Below are 24,868 nucleotides of genomic sequence, written 5' to 3'. Positions count from 1 at the left end.
GCTGGAAAAAACAACCAGGGCTGCACCTGGCACAGGCCTTAGTGATAGCGTGGCGATGGGCACGATAAGACAGCAGCGCGGGAGCTGTGTCTGCCGCTTGGCGGGTCCAGTGAGGCTCCCTCACAGTGGCTGGAGCTCAGATGCCAGCCACTTTGATTTATAGCCAAAAATAATAGGACTTTTATACTGTGTGATTGACTTATTTGATGTTAATCACAGCCCTTATCGCGGGTATTAATAATCTGTGGGCATGTGACGTCACAGGGTGGGGGGCTTTATGGGATCGCATCGATCGGGGCCAAGGTGGTTATCAGGCCAGCTGGGAAGGCAAACATGCCCTTTGGGCTGGAATCAGTGCAGAACCTGGTGGAGGGGCCCCCAGCTGCCAGCAGAGGGGACAGGGGAGCTGGCGGCCGCGTGTGTGCCTGCTGGCTGGGGCAGGCCGGTCGGGTCGGCCATCCTGTGCCCTAATTATCAACAGCAGCTGGAATAACAATTATCATTGCAACAATTAATGAGGGATGAGGGGTTTTAAAAGACCAAGAGGAAAACTTGGATGTCTGTCTTACCCCAGTGAGAGTGAGTCAGGAGGTGGGTGTGGCTCTGGGCCCGAGCTCCCCAAGCCGATGCCCAGTGCCTCAGCATCCCTCCTGGCCACAGGGAGGGGCAGCTCAGGGCCTGGCGCTCAGGAGGGATGTGACGGTGTTTTCCTCTCTGCAGATGTTAGCTCACCCCCACCGCCGCTGACCCCCACATCCCTAGGAGGCCCCAAGGAGCTGGAAGGACAGGAACCGGAACCCAGGCCCACGGAGGAAGAGCCGGGCAGTCCCTGGAGCGGGCCAGGTAACCATGTGGGCAGTGGAGGCAGCAATATCGCCTCCCGGGCAGCCTGGCCCGGCCCCTGGGAACAGGGCCACGTGGGTGCTGGGGCGGGTGCGTAGGTTGCTGGAGACCCACCAGGCCCAGGCCTGTGCCTAGTCCAAAGCTCAGCCAACCTGTGCAGCTGGTGGTATCGCTGCAGCTTGGCACCCTCGGGCCAATCTCTGGGCCTCACGTGGTGTACAAGGAAGCTCTGGGGGGTTCCCTGGATCAGAGCCTGGCCTGGGCCGCAGAAGAGGAGCTAGTGTGATGGCCAGGAAGGAGTCCTCAGAGGTGGGAAAGGCAGCGAGGTGGGAACAGGAGGCTGCATCTCAGCTGCCTGGGCCCATGGCCTTCCCAGCTGGGCCCAGATTCAGAGCTGTGCTGAGGTGCCCAGGCAGGCACTCAGGCCTGAAGGGCAGGAGAGGACCCCACCCCACTCCAGAGTGGCTGTAGGCTGTGGGGGACGGAGTCCGAGCCACACTGCCCCGCGGGGCCTGGGCCACAGGGTGTGTCCTAGAGGGTGATTTGGTGACTGCTCCGTGATTTGCAGCTGGAGTTCTGACCCCAGAAGTCCCACGAACGGCTTCTCCCTGTGGCCCCTTCGGGGACTGCGAATTCCATCCATTTATGAACGCAGGGAACACCGGCAGTCAGATTGTGTCTATTGTTCCTAATAAATCCCGTGGCCCGAGGAACCAGAGGAGCGTCTGGGGGTCTGGGGTGGCTTCCCAGGGTTGCCCGACCGAGGCCGTCATGGGAGCTGGTGGGTGAGGGAGGGAGGAGGCCCAGCAGAGGCGGAGTGGGGGTCGCAAGGTCCCCGTGGAGGAGGGACGGCGTGAGGAGGGGCAGGTGCTCAAGCCAGACGCATGTGCAGATGCAGCAAACATTTATTGAGTGCCTGCTATGTGCCAGGCATACAGCCGGGAGAGATGGCCGTCGCAGAGTGCGCAATCGGCCGTAATGACACCAGCAGGGCCCCCATCTGTGGAGAGAAGCGTGGTGAGGCGCTCGCCGTCCTGGGGAGCAGGGAAGGCTTCGCTGAGGCGGAGGGACCCCATTCCTTCCCGGGGGCCAAGATGGAAAGGGGTCAGCGAGGTCCCAGCAGCAAGGGAGCGTGAAAGATGGGTCCACGGGCCCGCTGGTGCAAGTAGGCAGCGGCACGTGCGTGGAGAGGCCTCTTGTTCAACAAGGCCCCTTCCCACAACGGGACAGCCGGGACCACAGAGAGAGGGGTGGGTCTGGGCAGCCACAGCTAGGATGACCCGGCCCCAAGGGGAAGCCGAGTCACACCTGCACGGGCTGTGGGGCTGCCCGAGGCAATGCTGGGGCCTCGTGGCCAGCGGTCCTCATGGGCTCCTCCTGCTGTCCCCCAGGAAGGGGGGACCAGGCATCCAGCACAGCAGACGATGTGGCTTACCCACCTGGGACCCAAAGATGGTGGGGGGCCCGGGTGCCATGGCAGAAACTTGCTGGCTGCGTGCCTTCTCCTCAGGGACACCAGGTGGGGGGCAGGCCCAGGACACACCTGTCAGGGGTCGGTCAGGCTCTGGTGTCTTCGGGGGTCTTGGTCAGGTGCTGGTGCCTCAGGCCCTCGCTGCAGGGTCAGCCTGACAGGCCTTTTCACCTGCAGCGCTGTGGGGTTGGGAGGGGCCGCCCTGACTGCCTCAATGTCCCCAGCTGTAGAATAGGGTAGCGGGGAAGGTGCACACAGGCCCCCTTGGGCCTTCAGAGCTCCCACACTCTCTCAGTGGAGACCACCCACACAGTGGCAGGGACCATTGTGTACCTGTGGGACCCAGTTAGCCACTGGGCAGACGGGGTGCTGGGCGGTCCTCACGCCAGCCCCAAGAGGGGCCAAGATGGTGACTCCAGTCTCTGGAGGAGGAGGCCCAGCCCGGGGATGCAGCACACGTCCACCATCATGAGGCTGGGAGGTGGTGGAGCTGGGTTTGGGCCTGGGGTTCATAGACACTAGTTTGATCGTCACCCCACGGGTCCCTGTCCACCCCTGCAGTGTTGAGAGGGGTTAGATCATCCTCCTGTTCTCCAGACGGAGGAGGCCCTGGGGGATGGAGCCTGGCGCCGGGAAGGGCTGGGCCCCTGAGGCCGGCCGTGGTTTGGGGCTGGGGCGCACCCCCGAGCTTCCTGTGCTGTGTGCATCCTCTGGACCGGGCGGTGCCCTATCGGCTCCCGCAGATACGAATTTCTGTGCAGCGGGCGGTGATGAGCTGATACGCGGCTGCTGGCCAACCGCTGCAGTGGCCACGGCCTATCAAGCCCACACAGGCCGAGCTATCACCCACGAGGAAGCCAAGGAGGCTCTGTGGGCTCTTATCTCTCGGGGCGGCCCGTGCGTCGATGGCCAGCAGGGTCAGTGGCCCCAAGGGTAGTGCCCGGCCAGGTGACCGGTCCAGTGGTTGGGGCGCAATAGGGGATTGGCCACATTTGCCCTGCTCGGCCTGAGTGTCTCTCCCTTTTGTCTCCAGACCCTCTCTCTGATGCTCTGTCTTGTGTGAGCGCCTCTCTCTCCCCTCTCCCTCCCCGCCTTCTCCCTCTCTCCCTTCCTCTCTCCCTCTCTCTTTGCCGTTCTTCTCTCTTCCTCCCTCCCTGCCTCTCTTTCTCTCTCTCTCTCTGTCTCTCTCCATGCCTCTCTCCCTCACCCCTGTCTCTGCCCCTGTCTCTCCCAATTTCTGTTTCATGGTCTCTGACCCATGGCTGCTCCCTACCCCACCCATCCCCAAGTATGGGAAACAGTGCAGGCCCCAGCCCCTCTGAACCTGGCCCAGCCCCTCTGAACCTGCCCCAGCCCCTCTGAACCTGCCCCAGCCCCTCTGAAGCTGGCCTGGGGCCCTGTTCTCCAGGCGGCCTGGGGGGCACCATCCTCCTTTCCTATCTGGGGTGGAGGGAGCCCCAGCTTGGACCAAGGTGCACTCTGCACCCTGTGGCTTTGGGGAAGTGACTGGGCCCTGAGCCTGTTTCCCATCTGTCCTGCCTGTGGGTGGAACCTGGTGGCGCTGCAGAGCCTGGAGCCCAGGGCCCTCATCTGCTGGCTGGACCCAGGCTCACAGGTGTCCTGGGAAACCCCCCAACCCCAACCCCGGTTAGACCCATTTCCCAGGGAAAGTGATGGGGACTTGTGGACGTCCAGAAGGTGGACAGGGTTAGCCTGGAGGAGAGACCCGGCCTCGGCGCCTCCCCCAACTGCTCCACCATGGGTCTAGCCAGGCTGCCCTATCCCTGGTGGTCAGGGACTCCCTGGAGGCACCATGTAACACTAGGCAGAGGGGAGGCCTCCCAGCCCCTCCCCTCCTCCCAGGGGATACCCAAGAGGCCCCCAACACCTACTGCAAATGTAAGTGAGGTTCTGGGCGCACAAGGACTTTGTAAGCACCAGAGAGCTGTCCCAAGCTGTGGGGAGCTGTCCCGGGGTACAGAGAGCTGTCCCGGGGTATGGGGAGCTGTCCTGGGGTGTGGGGAGCTGTCCTGGGGTGCGGAGAACTGTCCTGGGGTACAGAGAGCTGTCCCGGGGTACGGGGAGCTGTCCCGGGGTACAGAGAGCTGTCCCGGGCTGCGGAGAACTGTCCTGGTGTGCAGGGAGCTGTCCCGGGGTGCGGAGAGCTGTCCCGGGGTATGGGGAGCTGTCCCGGGGTGCGGAGAGCTGTCCCGGGGTGCAGGGAGCTGTTCTGGCGTGTGGGGAGCTGTCCCGGGATGTGGAGAACTGTCCTGGTGTACAGGGAGCTGTCCTGGGGTGCGGGGAACTGTCCCGGGGTGGGGAGAGCTGTCCCGGTGTGCACGTGGCCATTGTCTTGACTTCCTATGATCTCCTGGCCCTGTTACTGCCCCCACCTCAGCCCCCTCCTGGCCCTACCTGATACCTGGTGCTCCCAGAGCCCTAAAAAGAGATCAGGGAGGCACTCAGTGGGTGCTGGTTTTTGTTTTCAAAAGTTCTGAGCTCTGTCTGCTGCAAGCGGCTTGGCTCTGGAGCGCCACGGCTTCAAATGGGGGCGCCTGGAGCTGTTCTGAGATGGGAGCACGGGCTCTACAGCCCAGCCTCGCTGAGTGACAGCAGGCAGGCCGCCTGACCTCTCCAGGTCCCAGTTTCCCCATCTACAAAATGGATGTAAGGAGAGCCACAGCTGCAGCCGCAGGAAGCCTCCATGAGGAGGAGGACTGAAGAGTGTGTAGCGCAGAGTGTGGCTGGAGCCGCTTCCCAGACCTCGGCTGTGGGCCTTGAGCTTGTCAGCCACCCCGGGGCGGCCTAGGTTCTCTTGGATTAGGGGGTGCAGGTAGGTTCTGCGGGGAGAAGCCACCATCTGCAACCTGGAACTCCCCTTTTTGCGGCCAAGAGAGGCGGCCAAGCAGGGGCCTGGAGCAGCCACCTTGCGCTCCCCTGTCAGTGGCGGTCACCATGGCCTCATGGCAGGAGAAGCTCACCCCCCAAACCCCGTTACCCGCCCGGTACCAGGGAGGCTTCCAGGCGGGAGCCGGGACCCACCAGTGGGGTCGTTGCCTCGATGTCCAAAGCAGGACACCCGCCGGGGTGAGAGGCTGCCTGCAGGCAGAGCCTCCCGTCACAGGGACCAGTCACACCTCACCAAACCCTGCTGTCACCACCCAAACCAAACCCGGAAGCAAGGGGGAAGCGGAGAGAGGAGCTGATTCCAGGAGGGGTGTCCGCAGGCCTCCAGGGCGAGTCGGGGCCCTGCAGTAGGGAGCAGAGGCAGCGGGAGAGGGCACAGCCCTGCATGGGTAGGAGGCTGCAGGGCCTGAGTGGGGGGCGAGGCAGACGTGGACAGGCAGGAGTGCAGCCTGGTCACTGGGCCTGTGGTCTTGGACTCCAGTGAGGCAGCAGGAGGTGCCGGCAGGAGGAGAGAAGGGCCAGGGTCTGAGCGCGATCCCAGGAGTGGCCACAGAGAAGGGACCTCGGGTGGAGGCAGAGCAGGGGCCACCAGAGCCTGGACTCCCTCTTCCTCCCTGGAGCCACCAGTCCGGATGCAAAGGGAAGGATGGGCGGCAGGAGGCGGAGAGCTCCTATTTTATCTTTGAAATGACCTTGTTTGCCGGAGGGGCAGCTGCTTAAGATTCTGCTATGCAAATGGCTAAGCCATAATCTATAATCCTTGCACGTGCTCAGGAGCAGCTCGGCCATGGCGCATCCTGCAGGACTGTCCCACTGTGGGATGTGGGGCTGAGTCCTGGAACTCCTGGGCATCCCACTCCTGCCTTGGAAAATGGAGGCGCTCAGACATGCCATCCCACTAGGACTTGGAGGGGTGGAGCCGGGGTCCCATTCGACTCCCTGGGTCCTGGGCTGGCCCATTTCACGGGCCCTGTGTGGCCGTCTGCCCGGAGAGTAATCGTGCAGGCTGGGCCACAAGGAAACAGGTGCAGGAAGAAGCTGAAGAGCATGGGAGCTGGACCCTGGAGTGTGGAGTCCCCTCCCCCTGGAACAGACCTCCCCCACCTCCCTCTGTGAGGCTGGGCAGAACTGAGGGGAACTGGGCTCAGAGGAAAGCTTCTTGCCCAGGGCCACCTGCAGCACCAAGGAGGCCTCACTTCTCCATCCTGGGGCACCGAGGGGGCCTCATTTCTCTGTCCTTCCTCTGGCCCCGTACCTGCCCACCTGTGCCAGTGCAGAGGAGGTGTCTGGTCTGCTGGGTGGGCAGAGAGTGAGTCTCCCCTAGCTCTGCCTGTGTCTGTCTGGGAAACAGTGTGGTGCAGGCACCAAGGGTGGGAAGGATGGCCTAAGACCTGATGCTAAAGGCAGGACCGTGCCAAGGGTGCCATGCTAGCTGGGGAACGAGGAGGCGGCCTCAGAGGCCCATGGGGCTTTCCCACCACTCTGTGTGTGAAGTAACATGAGGACAGCCTGGGCTCTATGGCCCCAGACGGAAGGTGAGCAGCCAAGAGCCCACTTGGGGGCCAGGGTGGTGGGGTCCCCTTCACCAGGAAGCATCTCGGGGCCTAGAGTTTTTTCCTGGTAACCAAATGTGTGAAAAAAAATGCCACTGGGCCATGGGGAGGGGCTAAGGCAAGAGGAGCACAGGGGTCCGCCTGTGAGATGGGAGCTGGGGTTGTCTAGGGCAGAGCGTGGCCGCACTGCACATAGGCTCCGGGGCAGGCTCCCAGCAGTGACACCCGCAGCTCCCGCCTGAGCCTGGGCTCCATGTGGCCCCACGGCCATCCTCGGGCAGGGCGGGATGCTCCATCCCAGAGTCCTCTGGAGCCAAGGGAGGAGGCTTCTGGAGGCCACCCGGCGGTGGCGTCCACTGCCCTTGGGGGTCAGCGAGAACTTTCCCAGTGGGCTCAGCACACATCCCCTGCCTGGCCTCCTGGAAGGGTTTTCCATGAGGAGGTACCAGCCTGGGCAGAGGTGAGAGGCCCAGGATGTGACAGCAGCGGGGCTGGCTTTATCCTGAGAGCACAGAGCTGGGGGTTCCAGGCTGGAGCCCAGCCTTGGAGACAGGCTGGATCGGAGAGGGAGGGCAGAGTGGGGTTGGGTTGGTGCTTGGGAACCCGACCCAACCTTGGCCCTGGCCTGTGCGGTTCCCGGGTGAGCAATCGCCATGAAGCCCAGACCCCGCCCCACTTCACTGACTCCAGGGGCAAAGCGGGGCCTGGGAAGCCGGGCCTTTGATGGGGGAGAGGCCTGGGGTACCCTGGGGCTGAGACTGAACAGGGGGCTCCCCTGGACCCTGAACCCCCCATATGGGGGCTTCAGGCTGTGGAACAAAAGTCCCCACCTGCCCTGGCCCAGGGTGTGCCACAGGGGAGAGAAAGCAACAGAGAGGGGGCTTGGGGTGGGGACAGGGACCCTCACCCACACACTGCTGGGCATAAGAGCACATCAGCATGGGTCATGTACAAGGGACTTGAGGAGATCACCTCTCACTGGGCATTTCCTGTGAGGGGAGCTCTCGACTCCTGGCACATAGGGCCTCTTGTGTCCAGCAGCCAGTCCTGCAGGGGAGGTCTGAGTTGGGTCCCGCTCTACAGTTAGGGAAACGGAGGCTCAGCGAGGTGAGGCGGCTTGGCCACGGTGGTCCAACCCTGAGTGGACATGGGGCTGGGACTTGAGCAGCGCTGCCTGTGGGCGGGGGGCTGGCAGGCCTGCCCTTGCCCAGGATCCGCAAACACCTGCTTCTGGCTCGCTCCACCTGTAAGTGCCTCAGGGCCTGGAGCTCTTTCCCGGGACCACTATGGACAAGGTGAATTCCAGCTGATCATACAAGTCATGACTTTTCCATCCCCACTCTGTCCTGGGCCGCCCTGGTGGCAGAGATGGGAAGGCTGGCCATGTCTCCAGGGCACTGCTGGCCAGCAGAAGGGACACTCAAGTGTCAGGCTGAGTGTGAGAGATGGGAGGGGCAGCAGGTGGACAGCCCCGGCCCCAGCCCCACGCTGAGCCATGACGGACACAGTAGAATGGGGTTGGGTGTACACAGGCAGCTAGCTCAGGGCCTGAGGTTCAAGTGGTCAGTCGTGGCTGGAGCATTAGGGCCCAGGTGTGGATGGGGTTCAGAGGGGTCAGGGCAGGGGCTCAGTGCCAGGGACTGCAAGGAGCCGTCTCGGTTTTCTTGGCTGTAAAATGGGTATCCTGAAGGGTTTTTGGGGGGCGTTCGTCCAGATGCTGTGCCGTGAGCAATCTGGTACAGCATCCCGGCGCTGGGAGCAGGCGGCTGCTGTGAGTCCGGAGGAGGGCTCTGTCCGCTATTTCCTGCCTGAGGCCCACAAAGGGCCCCCCACCCAAGGGTCCTGACAGGGCCTGCCTGAGGCTGGGAATCCTCACCCAAGTGTGTGAGGGCGTCGGGCTGGTTATCTGGGCTGAGCTCCATCTGACTAATCTCGCTGGCCGAGCGTCTACGCAAACCTCAAGGCCTGCTATCGGGAGGAGGCTGAGGCGGGGGCCCAGCCTGATGGACAGCGGGGAGATGGGCCGATAGGCGGCGGCGCTCCCTCCCCACCCGGCGTGCGTGGGTGGGAAATCATTCCAGCTATTCTGCCTTATCAGCAGCCCGGCGCTGCCCCCGATAGCACTATTAGTCTTAGATTAACGGGGGGGAAGGGACCCTGGCGGATGGCAGGGGTCAGCCTGGGGTCAGCTCCATAGACCAGACCCAGTGCTGGGTCAGGAGCCACCACCTCTGGCTGTCCTAGGGAACAGGGGCCCACCTGAGGGGTCGCCAGAGGGAGCCCCAGACCCTGCCCCACTTCACAGCGGGGCAGAGGGGGCCATGGGGAGCTGGAGCCAGAACCCGAGGAGGGGCTGTGTGTCTCGCAGCCACACCACTTCCCTGGAGGTTTGCTGAGCACGTTGGGGCCGGGCGTGTATCAGGTGCTGGGAATAGACAGGGATGGGCCTACCCTGGACGTGTGTGGTGGAGGGACATGGGCCCTGGAACCAGAAAGAACATGGGTGTCCCGCCTGGAAGCAGTCAAGAGAAGGAAGTGGTGTGTTCATTCAACCAGCGTGTGTATGAGGGACATGCTCAGGCCAGCACAGCCCAGGCCCTCCAGGATCTGCTCTCTGGTGAGGGAGACACCCCAAATCATGACGTGGTAGGAACGCCATGTATCCGAGGGGCAGGCAGAGCTGGCCTCGCTGAGCCGACATTTGAGTCCCAAATGAGTGACGGGCATCTGGAAACGGTGTCCCAGGCTGAGGGCGCAGTCCCTGAGCCGGGGGCACCCCGCCGATCTGGAGTGAGCGCAGGGATGAGGCAGCAGTGAGCTCAGAGTCAGACCTGCAGTGGCAGAGGGTAGTTATCTTGGAAACAAGTTCAGAGGTCGCAGGCTCTGGCCGGCGTGACCCTGGGTGGTTGGCGTGGACACCTTGGCTGCCCCTGGCCCTGAGCTTTCCCATGACACCCTTCCCTCCCCTCTCCCAAGCACTGGCCCCAGGCCAGGGTGGGGGCCGCACCCGGGTCCTGCCTGCACCACCAGACCCCAGGCCTGCCTCTCTACGCAAGGCCCTGTGGGCAGAGCCCCTGGTCAGGGTTGAGGTTGGGGCTAGAGCCATCTGCAGCCCCTGAGACCGGCTCCCCTTCCTTCATCCCCAGCTCCCCCATGGGCCCTGTGGCTTCCCCATGGCCAGGTTGCCAGCACCCTGAGGCCTGGCTGACCTCCCGCACCCACCCCAGCCCTGGCCATACAGAAGCTGCCTCCTGAACCTGGCCCTGACTTCAGCCTTCACCCCAGGAAAGTCACCTGGGCCTCGAGGTCCTGAAACTGCAGGCAGAGCCCGCATTCACTCACTCTCTTGTACTTCCATTTATTGAGCACCAACTGTGTGCCAGCCCTGCCATAGACAGGGCGATGCAGCGTGAGCAAAACAGACCCTGATGCGGCCTCCAGAGCAGCCGCCGAGGAGGAGAGAGCAGTCGTGGGGGTGACGCTGGAGATGCGGGCTAGTGCAGAGGAAGCCGGGTGCAGAGGCCTGGGGTGGGGCCGGCCCAGCTGACTTTGGGAGCAGCGAAGGGGCCAAGGGGCAGGCAGGACCGGGCACGTGGACAGGGCGGAGTCTGGTGCCTAACAGGCTGGGCACGGGGCAGGTCTGTGCACAGTGTGGGGGACCCCACCTGGGTGGCCCCTGAATCCCGCTGGCTGGGTGGAGGACAGTTCAGGGGCAGACGGAGGGAGATCCAGGAAAGTGCTTGGCTGAAGTGGGCACTGTGTCCCCTTCACAGATGGGAAACTGAGCCAGGAGAGGTCAGGTAGCCACCCCACCCCCATGCTGGGGAGGGTCCGAGTGGGCACAGAGTCCACAGGCCTGCCTCCCAGGGAAGGGCCCAGGCCCACCCGTCCAGGCTCTCCAGGCCCAGCCCCCAGGGTCCTGTGGGCTCCCCAGGCCCCTCCTCGGCCCCATGGCAGCAGAGGGTGAGGGACAGTGGATGCCCCATGAGGAGCACAGCTGGAGCCATGGGTCTCCAGCCGTCCCCATGGTTGGGGGGTGGGGGCCGGGCCTGGCTGCCTGCCGTGCTGCCCACTGGCCTCACCACCTTCCGGGAGCGGCTATCTGTGGCCAGGGCAGCCTATCTCGGCCGCAGGCGCTAATCAAGCTGGCTTCCTCCTCCGCCCTCCCACCCAGCTTCCTGCCCCGGCCATCCCCCACCACCAGCCCCCACCCGGGCCCCCGCCGTTGCCCTACCGGCCCCTCCCAGACATCTCAGGGGCAGGCCCACCAGTATCACCTGGGCGAGCCCCTGGAGGCCCGGCTGCTGCCCAGAAGCGTCCCTCCCTGCCCCTCCTGGGCCTGCCGCATGGCCGGGGACACAGTCAGCTCCCCGCCTGAGCTGGTGGCCTCCTCAGGAAGATGGCCACAAGGCGCTCTTGGGAGGACCCTTGGGACAGTGGGCAGGCGCTGGGCAGGCCACAAGCATGTCGCTGGCAGCTGCTGCCCCAGCTGCCCTCGTTCCCACCACTATGCCCCGTGTTGCCACCAGTGTGGGCACCGTGACCGTCACTAGCACAGGAACAGTGCTGTTAGGAAGAGCTGCTGCTGGCCTGGCTGCTGTCACCTTGCTGGTGCTGTCACTGTCACTCTGGGTCGTGCTGTCACCCCGCTAGGACTGTTGCTGTTACTGGCACCAGCCCTCCCACTGGCACAACGGCAGACCCAGCTTCCAGGTGTCACCTCTCTCACCACAGACCTGGGGCCTGTTGCACCCTGTTCTGGGCTCAGGGTCCTCATCTGTGAGACGGAGACAGGACAATTCAGGCTGCCTGGAGCTGCTGGGGCAGGGCAGGGCCCACAGTTTCTCTTTCCCAGCATGTCTGCATGGTCAGCTCAGATCTTGGCCACCCTGGGCTAAGCTGGGTCCTGGGCACAGTGCTGGGTCCCTAGACCACACCTTGGTGTCCTCACCTGACCAACAGGTACAGCAGGCCCTCCCTGTGGGGTACAGCCTCAGCTAGGGACATGTCAGGGTCTCTAAGGCCGGCCCCTCCCCACACTGGCCTGACTTCTCCACCTCCTCCTGCCCAGGAGGGAAACTGAGACACCACTGCTGGTGATGGAGATAGCGGGCGTGGATGCGGGGCCCTCCTGCCGGTGCTGGTGATGATGGAGGTGGCGGGCGTGGATGATGGAGGTAGCGGGTGTGGATGATGGAGATGGCGGGTGTGGGTGTGAGGCCCTCCTGCCGGTGCTGGTGATGATGGAGGTGGCGGGCGTGGATGATGGAGGTAGCGGGTGTGGATGATGGAGGTGGTGGGTGTGGGTGCGGGGCCCTCCTGCCACTGCTGTTTGCCATGGGGTCAACCCCAGACTGGGAGGGCTCCTGGGCCGATGAGCAAACTGAGACACAGTGAGTTCACATGGCTCGTCCGAGGTGGGGACTAGGCCGGTGAGCCCTGACCTCCTGACCCCAGCCCTGCAAGCGCCCCACCCGTGGTTTAACCCTCCTAGCAGCTCCTCCACCCCTCAGGCGGCTGCACCCGCCCCCTATTTATTTATTTATTTATTTATTTATTTATTTATTTATCTCTCCTCCGTCTCTGTGTGTAACTTTTTATTTCCTCACCGCGCTTTTCCATTACAGCGGCCGTGGACGCAGCCGATAAGATCGGTCCCCGGAGATGGGACAAAGAGGCCGCCATCGGCTCGAGGGCTGGTCATATCCTGCCCGAAAGGGCCGCGCAGGCCCTGAGATGCGGCAAGATGCTATCTCGGGGTTTATTGTGTCTCGTGAGGGTGCCTCCCACCCCAGCCCCCCGCCCTCTCCCACCCTGCCCAGGGCCCGGGCACCAGGCACTCAGGACCTGCCTCTGCCCCATAGGCATGATGCTTCTGTGCATGCCCCTCCATGTCCCCCAACCTGGTCCCTGTGCCCTGTGGGCGGCCTGGGGCCATGGACAGGGGCTTTGGCCCCAGGTTTCCGTTTGGATCCACCCTGGAGTCACTGGGGGGTCTTGGGCTTGTCCCCAGCCAGTGCTGCTGGAGGCAGTGGCCTTGGCGACCCCGTCCCAGCCGAGGGTCCCCACCTCGCAGGTCGGAGCCACCTGGTCCTGGCTGCCCCAGCACCACCAGCTGCTGCCTCCCTTGACTCAGCAGTTGGTTCCTGGGAATTTATCCCAGAAAAATCATCCCGGCATGGACAGGCTCAGGGCAGCATATCGAAAACAGTAAGCCATTTGTTTTTTAAATGCTTGCTGTCCTGCCACGTTTCCTCCAGAGAAGGAAGATGGTTCTAAGGGCAGTGGAGGCCACGTGGGGGCCCATTTGTGGGTTGCTCTGCACACACAGTGGCCGGATGGCAGATCCGGGGCTGCCCTCAGAGTGGTCACCACCCCCACCCACCTTTAGCTGTTGTTCCCCCAACCCCACGGGACTGGAAGGCTGTGTGCCGTTTCCTCTGCAGGTGGGGGCTGGTGCTGCTCAGTGGGGCAGGGTGGGTGGATGAGCACGCGCCCCTGGGACAGGAACCCCCATTGTAACACAGTGCTTGATTCAGGGGCCAGTGGAGACTCCCGTGGTTCCTGAGCAGAGGCACAGGGGAGGGAGCTGTGTCTGGGGGGCCCCCGGTTCTTGAGTGGAGGGGTCTGTGTCTGAGGAGGAGCTGGCCTGTTCTGCCTCCAGAGCTCCTCCTGCTTCCTGGTCTTCCCCACCCTCCCCAGCCCCTGCCTGGCCTCCATCTGACTGACAGCCAGCTGCCTCTCTGCGGGGCCAGGTCCGCTCTGTGGGGCCAGGTCCTCTCTGTGGGGCCAGGTCCTCTCTGCGGGGCCAGGTCCGCTCTGTGGGGCCAGGTCCTCTCTGACCTCGGTCTTCTCATCTGTGTTGGGGTGATCGGGGCCATGGCAGCACTCTCTGTGGCTGCCCATGAAACCCCACATAGCTTTTAGAAGAGGAGACACATTCACAGTTCACAGAAGCACTCTTCTGCCTCTGGGACTCACATGGGGCTGGGCTCACCCCGGGGCACAGGCTCCATATCCCGGTTAGAGCCTCGGGGTGCCAGACAGACCCTGGGCTCCCGAGGCCTGTCTTCCCCTGGTTAGCACCTCCTCTGTGGAGGTGACAAGACCGAAGGATCAGTGAGGGCTCAGGGCAGCAGCCTTTTCTGGAAGGGACTTTTCCATTCTCGGGGGGGCAGTGTCCTGACGCTCTCGGTGGGCACCAGCGTCTCATCAGCACCTGCCTAGGTGTCCACAGCTGCCCCCGGTGGGGGTGGGTGCCTGCCAGGCTGGGTAGGATGGTCTCACCCAAGGCTGGGGCAGCACCCCGGGCCCTCACTCACCCTCTCCCATCTATGGAGCACAGACGGAGCCCCCAGAGGGCAAATGCACAGGCTGAGCAGGGGCCTGGTGGGAAGGAAAGCCTTCAGGGCCATCTAGACCCTGGAAAAACGGGCAGAGGCTGGGCGCCCGGGCCGATAGGACACAGATAAGGCAAAGAAAACACGTCCTGTGTAAACAGCTTATCTAACGTCCTGTTTCCAGCCACTGATAGGATGGGGCAGGGCTGGGGACAGCCAGGGACCCCCACCCCAGTTCTCAGGCCTCAGGGTCCCCGAAGACCAGACTACTAGGGCCTGGGGGTAAATCGGCTCCCTCACCCCACTTCCCAGGCAGGAAGACCAAGGCCCAGGACCCAGGGTGTTTAGCCTTCCAGAAGCCCGGAGAGGCCGCCAGTCTCCCTGCTTGGAGGTAACATGAGGCTGTGGCTCTCGGACTCCTCAGCCCTGGGGAGGCGCTGCAGAGTGGCAGAGACGCCGCCCAGGGTGCGGGGAGAAAGAGCCCCTCGCTGGGCCCCGTGCACAGACCCCTCGGGGGCACATGGAGGGACACGGGCCCCCCTGTGCACCATGGGGCTCTGCCTGCCAGTCCAGCTGCCCTAGAGGGGGCCAAGGTGGTGGTGGGTGAGACCACAGCCCCCAGGAGAGCACCATGGAAGGAGTTCAGACAGGCAAGACCTGGCTCCGAGCTGCCCTCGAGGCCTCTGAAAGGGCAGTTCTGGGCCTGAGCACTGCCCCACTGCCCCCGTAGGGTCAGGTCCTTGCCCCTCCCCTTAGAGACACCCCTCCCCAGGACAGGCCACTGGGCTTGCAGGTACGAGGGCCCCCAGGTACCTGCAGGGGAGTTCGGCCTCACCCTGCCTTCCTTGCTATTCCCAGGCGGTCCCAGCTCTGCCATTAGCTGGGGCCAGGGTTCAGCCCGATAAAGATGGGCTGTTGTTCTGTGTCAAAAAATCAATAATCGCAGCGATGTTCCAGGCGATAGGAAGAGAAGTTCACAGGCACCAGCTGGCGGGTGGGCAGGGCAGAGCCGGGGGCTGCAGCACCTGGGGCCGGCCCTTCCTGCCACTCCCTCGCCCGGTGGCTGACGCAGCTGCTCCACAGTGGACGCCAGGCCCAGGCTGGGCCAAGCCAAGCCGTGGCCCTTGTGCCTGCTGCTCCTTACTGCCTGTTTGTAGCCCAGAGCCGGGCAGGGCCTTGGCGAGGAGGCCAGTCCCTCCCCAGGGTGCGCTGGCTGCGTCTTCTCCTAGGAAGTGGTGCCGTCCTCCTCCAAACACAGGCACTCAGGTCCCCAGTGTTCCAGTGCCTTCGGGACACAGCCGTCAAAAGCCGGCCCTGAGGGGCTGACAGTCTAGCAGGAAGACAAAGTTAATGAAATCAAGACCTCTGCCCCTTGGTGCTCCCAGGAGGTGGTGAATACTCTGGGGACCTGGGAGACAGGGAGGAGGTGGGAGGGGCTGGCATCACCCTCCACACGGATGGCTTCCTGGGGTCCTGGCACCGTGCCATGTGGGCTGGCCCTGAGGCAGCACTGTGCCTGGCACCTACCATTCCCCGGAGCCAGCACCCCCTGCTGTCAGCTCCCAGGAATGATGCCCATGCCACCTGTCTGCTGATCCCACCCAGGCCTCCTGCGATGTAAGCACAACTTGGCAAGGAGACCACCATGCTGGGTGGGCGGGCGCTCGGAGGGTGGGCACACAGGGTGTGAGGCCCACCTCTAGCAGAGAGAGAGCCTCGGCAGGTGCAGCTGCTGGCAGGGCCTCCACAGGGCTTTCCGGCCACGTGCCTCACCCCAAAGGAAGGCACCCCCCACAGCCCCAGCCCCCCGAAGCCCTCCACCATGAGTGCAGGGTCTGAGGGAAACATCTCAGGAAGGCAGGTTCTGGCGTTCAAAGCCCTTTGTTAACCTCTGGCCTGGGGTGAGAAGAAAACCCTTGTCCAGGAGGCCTGGGGCTCTGGGCCAACCCCACCCTGGGCTCTCCACTGGCCTCCAGGGTGCTCTGAGGTTTGTGGCCCAGCAGAGGCCAGGCACCATGGCCAGGAGGTCAACAAGGGCCATGCCAGGCAGAAAGCAGAGGAGACCAGGGCAGGAGGCAGGGAGGCCACAGCAGGGGGTGGGGAGACTAGGGGAGGGGTGGGGGGCACCAGGGCAGGAGGTAGTGGGCCTGGGGTCTCCCAGGGCGGGGTGCTGGGAGGCCTTGAGCAGGCCCCTCCTCTGTTTCCCCTCAGTGAAATGGACCTGGGTCTTGTGCTGGGGCTTGGCCCCACTGCTGGGCACACAATAACACAGAATAATCCAGAAACGACTGAATGGGGGCTGGCCAAGAGGCTGCCCCAGAGTGGGTGCGCAGGGCAGGCTGTGCACTGAGTGTGTGTCCACAGGGCGGTAGCCATCACTGGGTGTGCACGGGGCACAGCTCTGAGGAGCAGAGCCATATCCCCAGCGTGGCCGGAGGGCCCAGACGTCTGTGACATCTGGTTTTGCAGCAGCAAAGCTGATCCATTTTTCTACCCATCCTGGGCATGCAGCTCCCAGGCTCCTCTGTTGCCTCTCCCAGACTCAGCCCTGCTGCAGGGACCTGGACCCTCTGAGGGGTGCTGGGGGGACCCAGGGAGAGGCAGGGCGGGAACCCTCATCAGGCCCCCAAGAGCTGGGCTAATCTGCAGAGCCCTGAGTGGCTTTGCCTCCAAGCTTTGGTGCATCCATTGATCCCATCACCCACGTCTCATCCGCCTGCGGCTCCGTCTCTGTGTCTCATCCGGCGGCTCCGTCTCCCTTCTCGCTAGCCCATGTCACGTTGTTCCTTCCATCTCGGCTGTCCCGAGTGCCACAGCCAGGGCCACCGCCACGAGTGAGGGCTGTGGTCCTGCTGACCTTACCAGGTGGCCTTCTGCCCACCCTGCTCCGTGGCTCCTGTCTGTGAACGGGGAATGGACTTCGTGGAGAGCCCGCTGCCCAGTGGGTGGGACTCACTGCAGGTGGGGGTATGGCCTGGGCTGCAGTCATGGGTTTGCGATCAGAAGAACCTGGGCTCGACTCTCTCATGCCACTTGCTGGCTGTGTAACCTCCCACGTGGCCCCCAGCTTCTCGGGCCTTGCTTTTCACAGACAAGAACAGGAGAAACAGCCCCCATCATCCCCCGAGCTCTTGGCCTCGTCCCCTCAGCACCATGTCCCAGCCTCCAGAGCTCAGAGATGGGGAGCTGAGGCCTGCCCAGAGGTGCCATGGCCATCAGTGACCCAGCCAGGGCTGGAGTCAAGCCTGGGCCCCTTTGTGTTTCTTGACTTGGCATTCAGGTGTGGCTTGATCCAGGGAACACACTGACTGACTGGTACCGCATAGATCTGGTCTCCTGGTCCCAGACCTGGGTGTGTCAGCATTCTCCATGCCCTGGCAGGATGGCTGAATGGGGTACGGCTCAGAGGACGATGCCCAGCCACTGTCCAAAGGGTGGGTTGGGTCTTGTGGGTTCTACAGGCCTGGGAACACCAGCCCCCATGGGAGATGCCATCTAGCTCTGGCAGATGTGGGCCTTGGGGAGAAGTGGCAGCCCTGTGGGGCCCACATGGCTGTGGGAAAGGCCCCCTGCAGACAGCCAGCTGCCCACAGTGCACCTTGACCTTGCCCGTGCACCCAGGCGTTCGGACGCTCACAAGGGACCCTTGTGAGGCCCCTCTGCAGATGGGCCAGCCCCACAGCCCGCCTGGGAGGACACCCTTGCCCAGCCCATCCTCGGGGGCCTCCAGCAGCCACTCCCCCCTCTGGGCCTTGGTTGCCCCATCTGTAAGCAGAAACCTAAAAAGGGGGCCACAGTAAGGGGCCCAGTGGGTCGAGGATGTGTCAAGAAGTTGCTGGTGGGCCGGGCACGGTGGCTCACACCTGTAAGCCCAGTACTTTGGGAGGCTGAGGTGGGCAGATCATTTGAGGTCAGGAGTTCAAGACAAGCCTGGCCAACATGGCAAAACCCCTTCTTTACTAAAAATACAAAAATTAGCCGGGTGTGGTGGCAAGCACCTGTACTCCCAGCTACTCAGGACGCTGAGATGAGAGAATCGCTTGAACCTGGGAGGTGGAGGCTGCAGTGAGCCAAGATCGCACCACTGCACTCCAGGCTGGGTGACAGAGCAAGACTCTGTCTCAAAAAAAAAAAAAGAAAAAGGAAAGGAAAGAAGTTGTTGGACTCCCAGCCTTGTCCCCCATCCATTTCTCACCAGGCCCGCGTTTGTTCCCAGCCAGATCTTGGGAGGATCACATGTGAGGGAGGCCATGATATCCACACAGGACCACACTTTCCACTGCCCAAGAGGCTTCTGTGGCCACAGAGAAGGCCACAGAGTCCAACCACAGGCCTTCGGCTCCACGTGGGCTTCCCTGGTCTCTCCTTGGCACAGGCCCATCCCAATGCTCACTCAGAACCTCTCCCAGACGTGGCCTTTGGTGCCCGCCATGGGCCGTGGTTGGTGAATCCTGGGAACCAGGGCTCTGCCTCCTGTAGGCAGCTGCAGCACACAGGGCCAGGGCCTGCCACTGAGGCTGCAGAGGGGACACAGACCCTGCGTGGAGGTCACAGGGCCGGGGAGGAGCTGCTTAGCCTTCACTCCCCTTCTGTCACCTGTCTCTTGTCCTGGGGCCTCAGCTGCCACCCGGATCACGGGCTTTTCCATCCAGGAGGGTCTGACTTTGGAGATGGTGACCGTGGGCAGGTCCCCTCGTCCCTGTTAAATGGGCTCTGCAGGGTTGGCCTGCCTGGGAGCCAAACACGTGACCAGCAAGCGGATCCGAACACGGCACGTTGTGGCGGACAGAGGGGCCGGCTTGCCCCACCCTGCGCGGTCGACCCCTGGCCACCCCCCGGTCTGCCTCCAGTGTGACCTTGGGGAGCCGCTCGCCTCTTTGGCCTTGGTTTCTGTGTCTGTGCGGGATGTGTTCTCAGGACCCACATGGTCTGTGCACCAGCCTCACCTGCTGACCCACAGAGATTTCCGGAACTCCGCCAGCCTGGGGTCGTCCTTCCCTCCCCCTGCTCCTTTTTCTTTCCTTTTTTGTGACTTTTATCAAAAACAAACAGCATGATCCCTGACACAGGGCCGCTCCCAACAAAGCCGGGCCCAGCTGGCCTGCGGGAGCCACAGGGCAGGGCCGGGCGGAGCGATGGGGTTGATTAGATAAGTGGGTGCTGGGGTGACCCCACGGTGGGCACCAACCACAGAGCCCACCATCGGGGGTGGCTGGACTTTGCGCTCCAGAGGCTACCAGCCATTAGGCACAAACAGAAGCTGGCCCCTGGAAGGCGGGAAGGCCAGCTGTGTGCAGGAGGGGCCCCGGTTCCCAGACGTCCTCAGACCCACAGGGTGACGCCTTCACCTGCCTCCTCAAGTCAGAGCTGTGAGCCAGCCTGCCGGGGCCGTGGTTCAGGTGGAGAAACAGGCCTGGGGAGGCGGGTGGCTGAGCCGAGTCGGTTCAGGAGGCAGATGATCCTGGGTGGAGCCCTGGATCCTCTGCCAGAGAGCAGCTTTGGGGTCTGGTCTCGGGAGCAACTGCCCTCCCTGCTGTGTGACCCCCAGCTGGTTGCTGGAGTCTCTGGGCCTGCGGGATGGGAGCAGATGCTCCTCCACAGGCTTGCTGCCACACGTGTGTCAGGAGGGGGCCGCGGTGCCTGTGCTGGGCATGTTGGCCACGTTGTTGAGGGAGGCCACAGGGCCCTCTAGGGCCTTTGGGGCAGAGCCAGAGCCCAGGGGTGGAGGCCAAATCCCAGGGGCAGCCCTGGGCTGGGCCCCAGGCCTTCGGGTGCCCACCTGGTGCAGCTTCTCAGCCCATCCGGGCAGCTGGGAGAGAGAACAGTGCTGGCTACACCGGCAGACACACCCCTACCCTCATGGCACGAGCCCAGGGGAACGTCATGGGGGCACCCCCTTCTCCGTATGGGTAAACTGAGACTCAGAGCACACACAACCACTGGCAAGCTGGGCAGAAGCAGGATTGGCCCCAGGCCTGTGGATTCCGCACCCCAGCTCTCCCTCCCCAGGCACCCCCAAAAGGCCCTAGACCCTGGCCAGATCCACTGGGCTCCCCTCAGCCAGGCTCCCCACTCTGTGGGGTTGGCCCAGCCGGCAGCGCTGAGCTCTGCCTGGTCCTCGGCCCCCCACTGCTTCCATCCCCGCGGAGTATCACCGGAGGGTTTTAAGACCCATGTGGATGTTTCAATCATATAAATATGCAATGGCTGGAACTTCTCATTTGGTTCCTCGCAGATGCTTGGGGGTGAAGTTGAATCCCAGCACGGCGTGTTTGTTCTGGAGATGGCATGTGCAGTTCTGTTTGCCTGAATAAATTAATCCTTGTTCCAGTGCTGTGCCTATAGTGGTGGCCCCACGCCCCCTGTGGGGCTTACCTATGTGGCTTCGGGCCCTCCCCCTCCTCAGGAGACCCGTCTAGAGATGGGGAAACTGAGGCCAGAGCTGGAAGTGTCAGCCATGGGGCCACCAGCCGCTCCCTCCCACCTCAGCTCAGAAGAGCCCTGGGGCTCTGGTTCTAACCCACCCACCCGCTGCCTACCCTTGGGCCAGAGACAGAACCTCTTGGATCTGTCTCCCCCACGAATGTTGGGAGGAGTAACTTCAGAGCAGCTGGGAAGATTCCCCTCAAGTCCTGCTGGGCCCGGCTGAGGCTCGGTCCATGGGGCAGGCACTCATGTTGGGTCCATGGGGATTTGGGAGCCGCAGCTGGCGTCCCCATTCTTCATCTGCAGAGACGACCTGGCTGGAGCTGGCATCTCTGCTGGGCTCAACCCAGTTGCTCTGGAGCTGGGGAAGAGGAAGCAGAGAGACCGGTCACAGGAGGCTCGCAGGGAGGGACACCTCCCCCTGGAAGCCCACCCTGACTGGCCTCCGCCCTCAGAGCTGTTGGTGCCATGGGGGTGTCTGACCACTGCCTGTGTTTTCTGGAAGCCCCAAGGCCAAGACTGTGGCTTGCCTGTTGCTGCCCCGGGTTCCCCACAGGGTTTTGTGGTGGGACAAGCACAGAGCTCACCATGGGTTCTGGTCCCACCTCCAGCCAGAGCTCCCAGTGTGACTTGGGCACTCCTCAGCCTCACTGGGCCCTGGGCTTCCTGGTGGTGGGGTTGGGTGCTGGCCATCTCCATGGGTGCCACTGTCTGGATCCCCCAGCCATTTTACAGACCATTTAAAAAAACATCTGCCTTTGTCTTCCCGCCCATTCCCACCCAGCTCAGCATCCCCTGGCCCCCAGTCTCAGGTCTCTCATCTTCACTCACGGACATTTCCATCCATTCTCAGCCTTGAGTCAAGACCTCAGGAGGCACCCCATCTGCCAGGAGTAGGAGCCTCACCCACCCCCACTTTCCAATGTGATTTTGTTTCTGGTTGGGAAAGGGTCTCTGCAGGAACAGGGGGCTGGAAATAGGTTACGTGAGCAGATGAGTGTTGAGAACCACCACGGCCTCCATGTTCAGTTGCACAGGTTGTATGCTGCACAAGGGCACCTGGGGTGAGCTGGGGCTAAAATCAGCCATGCTCCCCTTACCAATCCAGGCACCTTTGTGGCCCTGCATCCACCCCCAAGAGGCACCTTTCCCATGCACAGCCCCTTGGAGACACAACCTGAACCCTGGTCCAGGGAGATGGGCTGTCGTGGTGACCATCACCCTGGTCCCCAGCCCCACACCCCTCCGATCCCTGGACTCCCTGGAGGCCCCTCGCCCAGCCCCCGGCCATCCCTGAGTGGTGGGTTCTGCCCCTGGGCGAGTGGAACGGCCACCTTTATCGGAGCCAGCCCTCTCTGGCGGTGCGTGATACCCCGAAGGGGCGGCCGCCACGGGAAATGCTAGCCACGCTCTTATCTGGGAGGCTCTGCCGGCTGGCCCTGGAGCTCCGATTAGGGAGCAGGACCGTTTGCCTGTGCGTGCAGCGTGGACCGGGTAGGGTGGGCACCAGTGCTGCCCTCCCCCTTCCCCATGAGGGCAGGGGGCAAGCAAGAGCCCAGGGCCACCAGGACAGGGACCTCGACACCCTTGAGGTGTGACATGTGGCAGGTGTGGACACTGCAGGCCCAAGCTCCTCCTACCCCTGGAAAGGTGGGCACCAGCTCCAGGTGCACAGCAGTGTCTCAGGAACAGCAGGGGCTCCCACTGGGGGCTCCGTGCCCAGCAGGCCCAGAGACTGTGGTCAGGAATGTTCTGGAACCTGAGGGGAAGGCATGCAACCCCTTCCCTCTCTGAAAGGAAGTCATAGCACTCATGGGTCCAGACATGTCCTCAGGGGCTTCTCAGACAAGGGTCCTCTGCCCCCCACCCTGCCCACCCACAAAGCTCTGGGTGTTTCTGACGGTCCGGATGGGACTCCACATGCTTCCCTGTGGCCCCAGCCCTGACTGAGGGGTGACACATAGGCTCACTTGATGGTGGCACTCAGGACCCACCAGAGACTGGACAGAGGGACGGATGAACACACACTGGGAGCTCCCCTTTGGGGAGTCTCTTCTCTCCCATGTCCACCCCTGAGGCCTGACCAGGTGGAGGCCAGAGACGCAGGTGCAGCCGGGACATGAGGGGCCAGGCCCCCACCACTGTCACATACAGGGTGCCCCTGGAGCCAGGCCTAGGGCTTTGGACCCCAGTGCCCTGCTGCTAGCCCCATAGCCTCTAGGGGCCTTGATGTCCTCGTCTGTACAAGGGGACGACCCCATAGGGCCATGTGGTGCTGGCTGGCCCGTGTGAATGGGATGCTGGGACCCAGCTCACACTGGTCACCCTCTTGGTGTCAAACCCTGCAGGGGCAGGGGCAGGGGAGGAGGGAGGCCCGGTGGTCAGAGCCCTGGGCCGGGACCCAGGCATTCTGGGTGGGCTGGCAGCCATGAAGCTGAGACAGCAGAGCCGCTCCTGCTGCCCCCAGTCCATTCGTCCCCTCCTGGGGGCTGATAAAGGGATACAGGCCTCCTCGGCCTCTCATTCCTGGTTCGCTGCCATCTTATCTGCCCTGGGGAAGACAAAGACCCAGTTAAAACGTTTTAGCAGGGCCTCCCGGCGTATTTACATGTTATCTCTGCCATTAGGCAAGCAGCTATCTGATCATCAGGCCCATTAAGGCCACAGCCTGCCCAATCGGGGCTCCAGGAAGTGGGGCCGCCACAGCACTGTGGCCAGGGGACCAGGCTAGGCCACGTGAGGCCTCCGTGGGCCCAGGCAGCCCTGGCCACGGGAGAGGTAAAGGTGACCCGGCCTTGCTGGGCAGAGGGTGTACGGCCCGGAAGGAGCCACGTCCCTGTTGTCGACCCAGGAGGCTGAGACTCCAGGAGGCGGGTGAGGGCCAGGTGTGTGTGTGTCCTGGGCTGCGTGCTAAGTTCAGACGGCGGACGTGTGCCCTCTCCCAGTCTGGAGGCTCCGAGTCCCAAGTCCAAGTGTCGGCAGGGCCAGCCTCCTTCCAGAGGCTCCCTCCTGGCACTCTCAGCTTCTGGGGGCTTCAGGCGACCCTCATGGCTGCCTCCCATCTCCACCTCCATCTTCTCATGGTCTTTTCTGTCTCCTTTTCTGTGTCTCTTAGAAAGATACTTGTCATTGGTTTTAGGACCCACCTGATAATCCCATTGATCTCAAGAGCCTTAATCTAATTACATTTGCAAAGACCCTTTTTCTAAATAGGAGCATGTTCATAGACTGCAGGCTGGTGTATCTTTTGGGGGCCACTTGTCAGCCATGACACAAACTCACGCCAGCTTTGCACCGTGCGGCTGGGCTCTGTGGGCCCTGTCTAACCTGCAGCCCTTGCCCTGGAGAACGACCATCGCAGGGCTCACAACCAGCCGCAAGCATCCTCCCGGCTGCGTCGCTATACCCCACAGTGCCATAGAGATCATGCTGCAGGGCTGCCCAGGCCCCTGGGACCCAGCACCTGCCAGCCCCTGCCACTCAGCCCAGGCCCCCAGGACTGCCACGCTCCACTGCCCCTTGGGCCGACCCTGGCGGGAGGTGGGCTGGACAGGCCCAGACCAGGCACGCCTCATGCCTGCGATGTCTCTCTGCAGACGAGCTGGAGCCGGTGGTGCAGGATGGGCAGAGGCGTGTACGGGCCCGACTCAGCCTCGCCATGGGCCTGTCCTGGGGCCCGTTCCACGGGAGTGTCCAGACCGGAGCCTCGTCCCCCGGGCAGGTGGAGCCGGTAAGCAGCCCCCACCCCCACCCCTGCCCGCCCACCCGATACAGGGCAACACTGACCCAGGGGACAGGCCCAGCTTAGACGCCAGGCCAGGAGCTCTGGCCACTTTGTGTGGAGCCTGTGGGAAGATTTGGGCCTGAGACACTGGGACCTGGAGGGCGGGGAGGGATTCACTGCCTGGGGGCCCACGGAGGGCTTCCTGTAGGAGGTGATATTGGGCCTTTGGTGCCTCAGGGAGGACTTCCTGGAGGAGGGGTTCTTTAAGCAGGACCTTGACAGATGACTGGGCACTGGGGCAGGGGAGAAGAGCATTCAAGGGGAGGAAGGAGCAAAGCAGTGGCCCAGGCCTTGGGGGTACTGGGGCGGTTAGGACGCTGCAGCAGAGGGCAGTGGCCCAGGCCTTGGGGGTACTGGGGCGGTTAGGACGCTGCAGCAGAGGGCAGTGGCCCAGGCCTTGGGGGTACTGGGGCGGTTAGGACGCTGCAGCAGAGGGCAAGAGGGTAGTTCTGCGTCTGTCCCCACAGACCCTTCTGACAATAGGCGTGGCCGTCAGGCCCGTGGTCTCCATGGCCTTGGCACGAGTGCTCACCTCCTTGGTGAT

The 24,868-nt window shown here is 63.2% G+C and overlaps 1 protein-coding gene across 1 annotated transcript in view; it reads left to right on the top strand.

Moving 5' to 3' along the window:
- The window catches only part of ZFPM1 (zinc finger protein, FOG family member 1), a 55,009-nt gene that overhangs the window by 13,231 nt on the left and 16,910 nt on the right, over window positions 1-24,868 (top strand). Inside the window, 2 exon segments of the mRNA XM_017859283.1 lie at window positions 721-843; window positions 24,137-24,270. Of these exon segments, the coding sequence (XP_017714772.1) occupies window positions 721-843; window positions 24,137-24,270 (257 nt within the window).

Source organism: Rhinopithecus bieti, unplaced genomic scaffold, assembly GCF_001698545.2.
Source record: "Rhinopithecus bieti isolate Rb0 unplaced genomic scaffold, ASM169854v2 scaffold_1618, whole genome shotgun sequence".
NCBI lineage: Eukaryota > Metazoa > Chordata > Mammalia > Primates > Cercopithecidae > Rhinopithecus > Rhinopithecus bieti.
Note: the sequence above shows the minus strand (reverse complement) of the source record. Positions and strands in the feature narration are given on the sequence as shown.